The 12,049-nt window shown below is 40.0% G+C and overlaps 1 protein-coding gene across 1 annotated transcript in view; it reads right to left on the bottom strand.

Moving 5' to 3' along the window:
- Nucleotides 1–12,049, bottom strand: part of LOC135200375 (probable chitinase 10) — a 73,411-nt gene that overhangs the window by 22,742 nt on the left and 38,620 nt on the right. Inside the window, exons 16-19 of the mRNA XM_064228991.1 lie at nt 11,771–11,925; nt 11,371–11,495; nt 9,193–9,295; nt 7,959–8,083 (exon numbers count right to left, since the gene is read on the bottom strand). Of these exons, the coding sequence (XP_064085061.1) occupies nt 7,959–8,083; nt 9,193–9,295; nt 11,371–11,495; nt 11,771–11,925 (508 nt within the window). The remainder of the gene's footprint in view (nt 1–7,958; nt 8,084–9,192; nt 9,296–11,370; nt 11,496–11,770; nt 11,926–12,049) is intronic.

Raw genomic sequence — 12,049 nt, forward strand, 5'->3', positions numbered from 1 at the left:
TGGGTCCTCGGGTGTGCGGTCAGTAAAGAGTGATGCATGTGCGTGAAGGATTGTTGCATGATAAAGGGTTTGGTTTGGAAAGAGCTCATGAGTGTAGAGTGTAAAAGTGAGGTGCAAAGGGGTGTGTTTGGTTGCTTTGATTGATACTGGGTGCAGTGTCAGTGTTTTTTTAAGAATGGATGTGACAATTGTGGAGGGGTGTGAAATTAGGAAAATGTAAAGGGGAGGTACAAGGAATAGAAATTTGGGTATGCCTGTGGTGGGAATGTTTGCGTGAAAAAGGTAGAAATCGAAGGGGTAGTGATGGATGAACCGGTGACTTTTGTGTGATCGATCGAATGAGTGATAAGTATGATATGTTGTTAGGATACAGGTTCCTGAAGAAGGTGGGTGGATGGTGGTCCATCCCGAGCAGGAATATGATTGAATTGCATAGGAAGGGGAATGTACATGGAGAGTTGTACTTGGATAGGGATGGAGGGGTAAGCAGTAAAGTATGGAAGGGAGTGCTGTTGGTTCGTAAGAGAGTGTAAAAGTCGTGCCGCGAGAAGTTGGAGAAGTTGTTAGTGTGAAAGTTGCGTGGCCCGATAGTCTTGGGATTGTCAAAGGTGACAAGTGTGCATATGTGGTTGAGGGTGTGGATGCGAAAACAAGTTGGTAAGAGCAGTGTGCATGTGTACGACGGATTTTGGATATGGAGAATCCTCGGGTTTTTTGTGTGGCCTCATTGCCGAGTGTTAGGAAAAAAAAGCGAGTGTGGGGTATACGTGAAGGTGATTGTGTGGGGTGGGGGGGTTGTATACGTTGGTGGATGTGGACGACGAAAGATATGTTAGGGTGCGGTGCGGGGTGATGACAGGTAGCATGAAAGAAAGTGATGAGTGGAAGTATGATGAGTTGAGAGAAAGAATTGGGGTGGATGAAAATGTTGGTGATGACGAGAGGGAGCGTTTGATGCAGATGTTGATGATAGGCGGGGTGCGTTGAGTCGGGGTGACGAGGATTTCAGGGGATCTAAGCTCCCAGAGTTCAAGATAGTTTTGAATGACGATACCCCCATATATCAGCGTCCCCGACACTTTTCTGCGCCTATTGCCCGAGAGATTGAGGAACTGTGTGAGGAACTTGAGAGAGTGGGAGTGATCAAGAGGAGCAAGAGTGCTTTGGAATAGTCCATAGTCCAGTACGTAAGACCAGATGGGAGTTTGAGGATGTGTGTGGTTACAGAAGGTGAATGAAGTGACTGTGAAGGAGCGATTCCCGATGAACGTGGTGTCTGATTGTGTGTATAAGAGCATGGGATGAGAGTCACAAAATTGGATTTGGTAAGGGGCTATTACCAGATGCCTCTTGAGGAAGGGAGCAGGCATGTTACGGCTTTTTCGAGTGGTAGCTGCCACTATCAATTCAAGAGGTTAAGTTTTGGATTGGCTAATGCGCCTGCTGCCTTCCAGAGGGCGATGAATGTAGTTTTGGCTGGTTTTGATAGAAGGAAGGTGACTGTGTTTATAGATGATGTTTTGATTGCAAGTGAGACTGTTGAGGAGAATGTGGAACTGCTTGAGAAGGTGTTAGAACGGTTGGAAGAGGTTGGAGTGAAAGGGAAGCTGGAGAAGTGTACTTGGTTGGCTGGGGAAGTGGAATTTCTTGGTCATAAGGTGAGTGCGAGTGGTGTAAGGAAAAGTGGAAAAAGTAAAGGAGTTTCCACGTCCCCGGACCATGCGGGAGTTAAATGGTTTTTTGGCTTTGATTGAGTTCGGGAGGAAGTTTGTTAGGGATTGTTCGGGTATAGGGAAGCCGTTGACTGAATGGACCGGGAAGAAAAATTGTACTAAGCTGAGGTGGGATGAGCAAATGGTGGGAGCATTTGAGAGATTGAAAGAGGAGGCTGCTAGAGACATCACCTTGGCTTTTCCGGACTATAGTGAGGATGCCAGTAAGCTTGAGTTGTATGCTGATGCTAGTAAGTTTAGTATGGGAGGATGCTTGGTGCAGATGCAAGAGGTGAATGGGGAGGGACAATTGAGAGTGATTGCGTATGTGAGTAAAGCTTTTAATAAAGCAGAGCTTAAGTATTCGGTGGTTGAGAAGGAGCTTGCGGCAATAAGGTTTTGTGTGAAAGCGTTGAAAGTGCTTTTGTATGGGGTAAAATTTGTCATAAGGACAGATCATCGGCCGTTAGTTTATATGATCAAGAAGGAAAGTGTGAATGCTAGGATTGCAAGGACAATTGAGGATTTGAGTGAATTTGATTTTGGCTTAAAATATGTGCCGGGGAGTAAAAATGTGATTGCTGATACGATGTCTAGGATGCATGGTAAGGACAGTGGTGTTGTGAAAAGTGACTGGGATCCGAATGTGGTACCTGAGGGGTTGGTTGTAAAAGAGAGGTTTGAGGGGAATGACAGTGTGTGTGAATGTTTGTTTTCAGTATTGAAAAACTTGGAAGGTAAGGGTCTGGTTGAAGAGGTACCCGGTAGTGTGAATGAGTTGCGAGTGAGGCTGATGAGTGATGTGCAGAAGGAACTGGCATGTGTGGAGGAACAAGGTGGGCAAGGAGAAATGTTGCATGAATTGTTGTCAGCAGTAGCCGAGTTGTTTGGAATAAAAGTGTTGTTGTATTTTGGATGGGACAGACCGGTTGAATATCGAGGAAGGGTGAGTACAGGTAATGAACGTGGGGTTTTGATGATTCAGTGCGGGGAACGTGGTTGTAATTGGTTGGTTACAAAAAGGGACTGTGAAGGGGATCTGAGTCAGAATTGTGGAAATTGGGAATTGACTGAGGAGGATTGTGATGTGGATAACCAGTTGGACGTGGTAGTGAATGTGTGTATGCATGGGACTCGAGGGAAAATGGTGACGTTTGTCCGAGTAAATGATAGCGAGTACTGTAGTTTGGTTGACACAGGGGCACAAGTTTCCTTGGTGATTGGGTCAGTGGTGAGTGAACTTGAGAGATGTGATTGGGAAGTGAAAAGGCAGTCTACAAGTGTGAGAATACATGGGTTAGGACAAGGAAGTGTTTTAGTATGGGAAGAGGTATGGTTAAAGGTTAGGTTGGGAGATCTTGAGGTAATGCATAACTTTATAGTTATAGGAGAAAATGATATGCCATCTTGCTTTTTAATAGGGATAGATTTTTTGAGGATCCACGATATAGACGTAGATATAGGAAATGGAATTCTTAGAAAGTGGGGCAGACAAGTAGCTAGGATTTAAGATGGTAATGTGTTTGTAGCAAACTTTGTGGGTATGATTGATTTATTGCTAGGAGTGAGAATGATCTGTTGGGAGTGGGAAGGAAGAGATTGAGGAAATGCAAAAGTTAAGTGCCTGATAGATAAGTGTGTTGCGACAATGTGTTTTGGGAGGAGTGCGTGTGGAAGACTGGCCATGTGAGTTGGATGTATATAAGAGGGTTGCTAATCGTTTTGTGGTGTGCAAAAACATAGTGTACTTTTTGCATCAGGAAGGGGTGTATGACAAGGAAGTGTATGTGCCAGTGTTTTCTGTTGAGTCAGCTGTGAGTATGTGTTTGTTGGTGCATGATTGGTTTGGGCATATGGGAAAAAATAAGTTGTGGGAATGCATGAGAGAGAGATTGTATGCTCCTGGGTTGAATAAGATTTGTGTGGATGTGGCTGTCACGTGTGAAGACTGTCCGAGGGGAAAGTATCAGAGTGTGCATGCAAGTCCACCTGTGTTGCGATTGCAGATGAAAGAGCTGTTTGAAATGCTTGTGATTGATTGTGTTTCTTTGCCTAGGACTGCAAGAGGACACGTGGGGATGATTGTGATGGTGGATCACATGAGTAAATTTGCCTATGTGGTTCCCATCAAAGATAAGAGGAGAGAAACTGTTGCACAAATGGTGGGTCAAGTGATGTTGCCCATGTGTGTGTGTAAGCCGGCAAAAATGTTGAGTGATAATGGACCTGAGTTTGTGGGATGGGAATTTGAAGAAATGTGAAGGAATGGGTATTGTGCATGTGTATTCTACTCCGTATATGCCCAGTGCAAATGGGTTGGCTGAAAGGACTGTTAGGACGATGACTGAGATTTTGCGAATGATGTGTAAGAGCGACAAGCATTGGGATATGTATGTAGGACGTGCAGTTTGGGCATATAATGCCACACTGCAGAAGAGTATAGGTATGTCTCCTTGTAAATATGTGTTGAATTTCGAAAGGATTGTCAGACCGCGGTTGGGTCTGTCAGAGGGTGATCGGGATTTGTGGAAGAAAGAGAGTGGAGTGAAAGGTTTTGAGAAGTTTTAGGATTGGGGATAAGGTGTTGAAAGATGGTGGTTTGAAGATGGGAAGAATGAATGTGAATAAAGTAAGGGAGAAATTTGAAGGGCCTTTTGAGATTTTGGAAGTGGGACCGAGTGGATTGAGTTATGTTTTGGGGAAATTGCGAGTAGGTGGGGGAATGGATGAGGTTAGGGCACACCATAACCAGCTCTGTAAGTGGAGGGAAGTACCACAGTATGTTCGGGAGAATGCAATGAGTGAGTGGTTGAGGGTGAATAAGTATGAGCCGACTGTTGGTGAACAAATTGGTCTGGGAGATCGACAGTTGGTGTTGGTTGAGTATGGAAGAAAACAGAAGAGTGTGGAGAGAGGAAGTGGAAGGAAAAAGCGTGAACGGCATGGTAAAGGGGTTGGTGGTAGGGTGCAAACGGTTGATAAAGCGTGTGCTACGGATGACTTTGGGGGAATGAATGATACTTGTAGTGTATGTGGGTTTGAGTTGACAGGGACAAATAAGACTTCAGTGAGAAGGAAACTGAGTAGTGAGGAGGTAGTTGATAGGATGGATAAGTCTTTGCAGGAGTTTGACAGAAGTATGGATGAACTGAGTGGTTTGGTGGCCGAAATAGGGGAGATGTTGGAACCAGAGTTGGAAGACATCGGTGAAGTAGTGAATGGAATTTGGGAGGATGGTAGTGAGGGAGATAATGGGAGTTTGAAAGAAAGTGGTTTGGAAGAAGTGAATGGCGATGTAACTGAAAGAGTGTATGATGGTCCTCAAACAAGATCCAGGGGGCCTGCATCTGAGCATCCTTGGGTGTTGCGAAAGGCAATTTAGTGTGGATGTTGTGAGTGTAAGGAGATGTCAAATGTAATGAGGGAGGTAATATGGAGGAGTAATGATAGTTTATATTTGACATCTCCAAAGGTTGTGTGTGAGAGAGAGAGAGGAGATTGGTGGAAGAATGAATGGGAGTGGTTAAATGGCTGTCAGAAGTATGTCTGTTGTGGCGCTCTGTGGGAAGTCAATGGAAGTCTGTTACGAGAGTCGTAAGCAGTGAGGGGTCTGGTCAAGTCAGTGTCGGTTTGGCAGCGGTTATCCTTTGGTGTTTCGTTGTTTGGGTGTTATTTGATAGATTTTGGGGTTGTGCATGTGTCTGTCTGGTTGTGGTGAGGTTAAGAAGGTTTTTGGTGCATTTTTCGGTGTCTGTTAGTGGTGGTTGGGGCAGTGTTGGTTTTGGCGGGTTGTTGTACTTCTGTAAGTCGTGTGGTTGTTGTATTTTTTCGGGGTGTTGGTGTTCATCTGCAGTGATTTGTCAGGATATGAGTTTTTTGTGGGGTTGTGGGTCTCGGGGGGTTGGTTGGTTTGTGCTAGGTTGTCGGTGGTGGTTGTGTAGGCTAGCCTATAGCCTATATCCAGTGGACAGCACAGCCTAGCCCTGAGTAGCAGAAGCCAGAGGTGAGTAACTGTTTGTTTGTGTTTTTGTGCTGTATGTAGGTATGGGTCAATTGTCCTGCTGTATTCTGTAGTGTTAAGTGGAAAGTGTGATTGAGGGTGGGTTTGGTAGCCAGACAGGTTAAGTTTATGTGGGGAGGTTACTTGTTTTTTGTGATCCTGCCACATTATATCTAGCAATTTCATTAAGCTTGGATTTGAATTAAAATCGCAAAGGAAGTGGTAGGTTGACAAAAGGAAATATCCTCTTTGCTAAACAGTACTGTGGTTACATTTACGATATCTATAGCCATTAAGGTGTTTGTGTAAGGGACATATTTTCTCAATAGTTCAACTGATTTTTTTTTCCTAATCCAGTCATGTGGGCATGCTATTTACAGTTGAAAGGTCTCTGTATTATTTTGTCAACTGTCAGTTAGTGCACCTGGTAATTACAAACAGCACATACCATTTCAAATTCTACGCTTATACAGGCATTGCTGCTGATGCCTTATTTCAATTGTTAGGTGTGTAAGCAAATACTGTATGTAATTAATGATGGGTTTCCCTTTTGATGGATGCAAGCTTGCTAATATAACTCCTCCTCATGAGTATAACTCCTCCTCAGTTGCATATATTGTAATTATGGTCCATTACAGTAATCTATTTGTTCTTATGGGAATACAAACAGACTCCTTTGAAGCAGAGATACCATATGGTGGTGCTAGTGAGAAAGTGGGGGTTCCAACCACCACTCGGCATACAAATTGTAATTTGATATTTCGAACACATAATTTGAAGTGGTATTACTTGAATCTCCCTTTTTTATTTTATTTTTTTAGTACATTTTCTACCTTGTTTAGTGCAGGTGTCCCTGTTGTTGTATTTTTTTTCTCATGGAGGATCAACAAGAGCAATGCATATACTGTATGAGGGCCTGGGACAGCCTTGTGACCTTCAAATCTCCTACATCTACAGACCCACATAGGTTTTGTTCACACTGTCAAGGTAACATTTGTGCTGGTTCTTCCCTGTGTGAGGAGTCAGATTTTACAAGATCCTTTCTTTCACCATCTTCTACTCTCTTACCACCGTTTGAGAGGAATTCTCACATGTCAAGCTTAGATCTCCCATACCCAAGAAATTATGCTAATTTACTCTTGTTCCCTCTTGTGGTGTGTTCCCCCTCTGATAATGCATAAAAGCTGGATAATCAACATTCAGTCTCAGTTATCTCTTGTCTCTTTGATTACTATTTTAACAGATATAATGACAACTAAAGAAGGAATATATCCAGTTCTCCCCCTGCAGGAAGTTTGCCAGGTTCTTCCAGAGAAGATCAAGGTTTGGGTTCTAGCAAATCCATTTTTTTGGCTGAAGAAGGTTTTGAAAGGTTTTGCATTCTTTAGAACTTAAGCCTTTGGTAGACTTTTCCCTCCAGAACCACTACTGACTGACTTAAAACATTTTCTGCAAGTTATTGGATTCATTTATGAGTAATAAGCTGAGGGCAACCTTGGTTGCTTGCCAGACTTTGGTTTTGTCTACCAAGTTGGATATGGGTGGCCCTTTGGAGGTGCATTGTATTTTGAAGGGGAAAAACTAAGTTCTGGACCTGGTAGTTCATGCAAACTCCTTTCCCAACCTCTGGCATGACAGAATAGATATTACATTCAAGAGAGTGCAGAGTCAATTCCTCTTCAGTAAGATGTTTCAGTATGTCAACTGCCTATTGACTTAACCCTTGAGAGATGGAAGTATGTTAACTTCAAATTACAACTGACTTCATACCCTATACTGAGAAAGATATAACCTAAAAATACCAAAATTAATCCTAATTCATCAAAACATTACTCAGAGCAATGAAGAAAAGCTAAAAAAAAAAAAACAACAAGGTACTTACAATAAAATTATCTAAGATATCTAGAGAGAATATATGTCCAGTCCCCATTAGTACAATTACATATAAGGAAGATTTACAAGGTAAAGTTAATTTGAGATGCCACATAAGGAATACCGAAGTACAAAAGAAAAAGCAAACAAGACTCAAGGTCTTGCTTGCTTGGTATACACAATAATGTCTTACCAATGCTCTAAATGCAGTGTGGAATGCCTGAATAGTTGGTCAGTGTTTTTTTTTTTTCTGTGGGAGGTGTTTTTAACAGTTGCTTACTACAGGATTATACAAGAGCAAACCAATGAGGTTCTTTTAAAACAATTTTTATCCTAACTTTCACTGCTAGTCAAACTGTAACCCTAATACATACCTGTAATGCCTGACTCCACAGTGTACCTTCAGGGCAAGTATGATGAACAACACCACCTGGATAGCACTGGTAATATTTTCCACAATTACATGGATCTGCCCATAGCCCATCAGCAGGGCAGACAACTGTAAAGAATCACTAGAGTAAAAATGTAAACACTTTGCTGGCTACAGAATGAGGGTGAAACTTCTAGACTGAATACAGTACAGTTCAACAAAGGTAATGCATAACTCATCATCATCAACACTATGTTAGCTTATCCTTTCAGGAGGGTTAGATAAAATACGTCTTCATCTATGATTTTTTATATGATATTCTGGAATGGTCTACATATCTTCATCCTGCTCCTTTTCTAACTATCTGCTCTGCATTCCTTCCTATTACACATCCGAACCATCCAATCTTTGAGATATCAGTAAAGACAAAATTATGTGTTTAATGCTATTCTAACTTCCCATTTTCTGTACTTTTTAAAAATTTTTCATGGTCATACAAATGTAGACTGGGACAATGGGTATTTTCATCACTCAAAATGGGCAAAGGAAGATAATCACTGTACCTTTTGATTCTGTACTTCTCAATAATAATTTAAAATGAGATTCACTGTGTGGTTCCTCATGACGGATAAGGTCATTTTCATGCTAACACGACTCCTCATAGCACTACAATACCTTTAATTGCCATCTCCATGGCGCATCACTATGCCATGACCAGAAATAATGAGTTAAAAGCCACAATAATGTATATGAGAATGTATTTTTCAAAACAAAAATTTTTTTTTTTTTTTGTATTTTGAAAAATAGTGTCATACATTGTTGTGGCTTTTAATTGCCGTATCATATTTTTGTGTATACAGTACTGTAATTTTTCCTTTGCAATGAGAAAAAACGAACAATTTGCTGTTATAAAAATATGGCTCAATAAATTACTTTCAAAATGAACCATCCCCTTCTTATGTGCGGCATGTGACACATTAATGAAAATGTAGGCAGAGTTCTTTTTAAATATAAAATAACACATCCAAGATAGCTTCTCTAGATAAAAGCATACAAAAGAATCTTCAATTTATTTTGCTAAAATTTACATTTATATTAAAACAAAAGTCAAAATACTCACTTAAGCTTGAATATGTACCATTAATATACTACTTTTTACTTTAGTCCAACATTAACATTAGAGGATTTACTAACGAAATCAAATCATGCAGAGTTCTAATGTACTCAAGAAAACTTACATGTATTGGCACATTCTGGTGGAGTTGTTGTAGGAGGCTGCTCTGAAGTCTGGGGTGGTGGACCAACAACATTGCACACCACATTGTATGACCAATCACAATACTGGAACATAAAATTTATGTAGTTCAAACTTTGTATTTGGAAATATATTACTTTGTAAATACCTTAATTATTTACTTGTCTGCTCTGAAACTATACCCTGAATTTGAACTAAAACACAAAGGAAGTAGTCGTCTGACTACTGTGGTTACAATTATGATTACAACTTAGGTGTTTGTGTAGAGGAAATATTTTTCAATAAGTCCTTCAAGTGACCCTTATTTTTCTCATCCAGTCATGTAATCATACTACGTATTTATGGTTGAAAGGTTTATTGCAGCATTATTCATACTGTGCCTGTCTGTGGGTCAGTATTTTATGTACAGCTACAGCAAGTATTTTAAATTCTTATGCTTTTTATACAGGCATTGCTGATGATGCACTTCATGCATTTTTTTTTTCAACTTGTTAGGTCTGTAATCAAGTCTATATTTAATGACCAGTTTCCCATTCAATGGATGCGAGCTTGCCAATATCCCTCCTTTTCAGTGGTACCCTACTATACATTGCAATCACTATACAATGATTAGAGACTATCTTTCATGTGTAGCTGAACAGCTGAATGAACATAACTACAAGATAAAATGCATGGTGGCATTAAGACAAGTGGCCATCATACAAGGCATCACTTGATCTTTCAACAAGCAATAGAAATACCTGATCAGTGAAAAAATGGTATTGAAATGAAGTGTATATACTACTTCAAATTACATCAAATTACAAGAGACCTAGTACCCTACACTGAAAAGTATATGAAATAAAAATAAAAAATGAATCATAATTCCTCAAAACATTAGATCAACATTGAATACCCTGCAGTGAAGAAAGCAACAATTCAAAGAAACAAAACATTTACAATAAAAAAGTTCGGAAATCTAGAGACTGTATAGCCAGCTGTAGAGCCAATTCCCACTGGTACAATTATAGGGAAGATTTACATGGGAAGTTAATTTAAGATGCCGTATCATTATTACACAACTGCAAAAGAAAAAGAAAACAAAATTTTGTTGCTAAATCTGTAGGTCTTGCCTGCTTGGTACACACAGGAATGTATTACCACCACTAGAAATGCTGATGTATGGAATGCATGCCTGAATAGTTGGTGTGTTTTTTATTTGTTCTTCTTTGGAGGGTGTCTGCAACAGCTGCTAACTACAGGATTATACAATAATAAATTAACCCTTACTGGACGGGTAAATATATCAATAAGCAGCTCCCCAGGCCGAGTAAACTTTGGGGTTGGTTAATTTACGAAAAGAACACAACAATGGAAAGAGGAAGATATGCAAATGTACACGGATAAAGAAAAAATCTAAACAAATTTTCCCTACCTTCCACGAGAAGTTGAAAATTACTTATTTATAACCCCTCGTGGGGCCTCTTTTACAAGACAATCGTAAATTTCACCAACTTATATATGTTTTTTCTAATAAATGAATTTATTTTATTTTGTAGAATTATAATTACTGCTCACACAATATCAAAACAGATAAAAAATAAAAGCAGTAACAAATTCTTGGCATATTTGTTGAAAAATATTTACGTTAATTTACCGAAAACAAAGATTCAGTCATTTTTTTTTTACTTTACATGTTTTTTCTAATATTTCTTGGCACTTTCTTTGTAAAATTACATTTACATACAACCAACATACTATCGTAAAAGACAAGAACAAAAAACGACAGCGACCTCTTGATATATATTTACAAGCAAATGTACCAAAAGACGTCATGTGAGACACAGACGTAATACATTCATCCTTGAAGTCAGAAGGAGATCTAAAGTCCTGATGAGCCAAAGAGACAGACAGAGTCTTGATTTTAGCCAGTGTAAAAGTTGCCATTAGTGAATTTATGGGGTATAGAAGTATTGGCACCTCTTTCCCGTCAGATTCTTTCCAAATCGATGGCGCGTAATATGCATTGTTTATCTACAGGATCAATCCGTCCACCACCCCCAACCTGTTATTACTACTCCCGAGGATCAATCTGTCCATTAAGGGTTAATGGCAGTTTTAAAATTATCAATACCATAACTTTTGCTACTGTACAAGCCAAATTGGATCTCTTATCACATACCTGTAATGCCTGATTCCATAGTGTACCTTCAGGGCAACTTTGATGAACAACACCGCCTGGATAGCATTGGTAATATTTTTCACAACTACATGGATCTGCCCAGAGTCCATCAGCAGGGCATATAACTGTAAAGAAACAATGTAGAAATGTAGACACTTGTTGCTGGCTATGGAATGAGGGTGAAACTCTTAAAACCAGAATACAATACAGGACAGTAAAAGATGATAATCATTATCGGTACTTTTATGCTAACTTTTCCCTTCAGGGGGTTGGATAAAATAGGTCTTCATCTACGTCTTTTTCTATGACATAAAATCTTTGACCTTTCATTCTGAATGTCCATTACAAATTAAGCATAATGAGACAAGATCCTCCGCTTGCAACACTTACAGATACTTACACTGTGAATTACAAGGCGGACTAGCTGTTGTAGAGGCACCTGTCTGGGGTCCCTGTGTGGTTATCGGACCTTGTGTAGTATTTGGGTTTTGGGTAGTACCACCACAATCCGCCGATGAAAGTAATTCAGATCTCATAGCAGAGAGCAAGGGATATCTGAAAGAGATGTCCCACTAAAAATTTACATCACTATGTCATTTCTGAGACTGGAATACATTTGTTTGCAGTTATGTATGTATTTTAAAAGGCTTAATCAGAACTGTTTCTGTACAACAACCTC

This window comes from Macrobrachium nipponense, chromosome 26 (genome assembly GCF_015104395.2).
Source record: "Macrobrachium nipponense isolate FS-2020 chromosome 26, ASM1510439v2, whole genome shotgun sequence".
NCBI lineage: Eukaryota > Metazoa > Arthropoda > Malacostraca > Decapoda > Palaemonidae > Macrobrachium > Macrobrachium nipponense.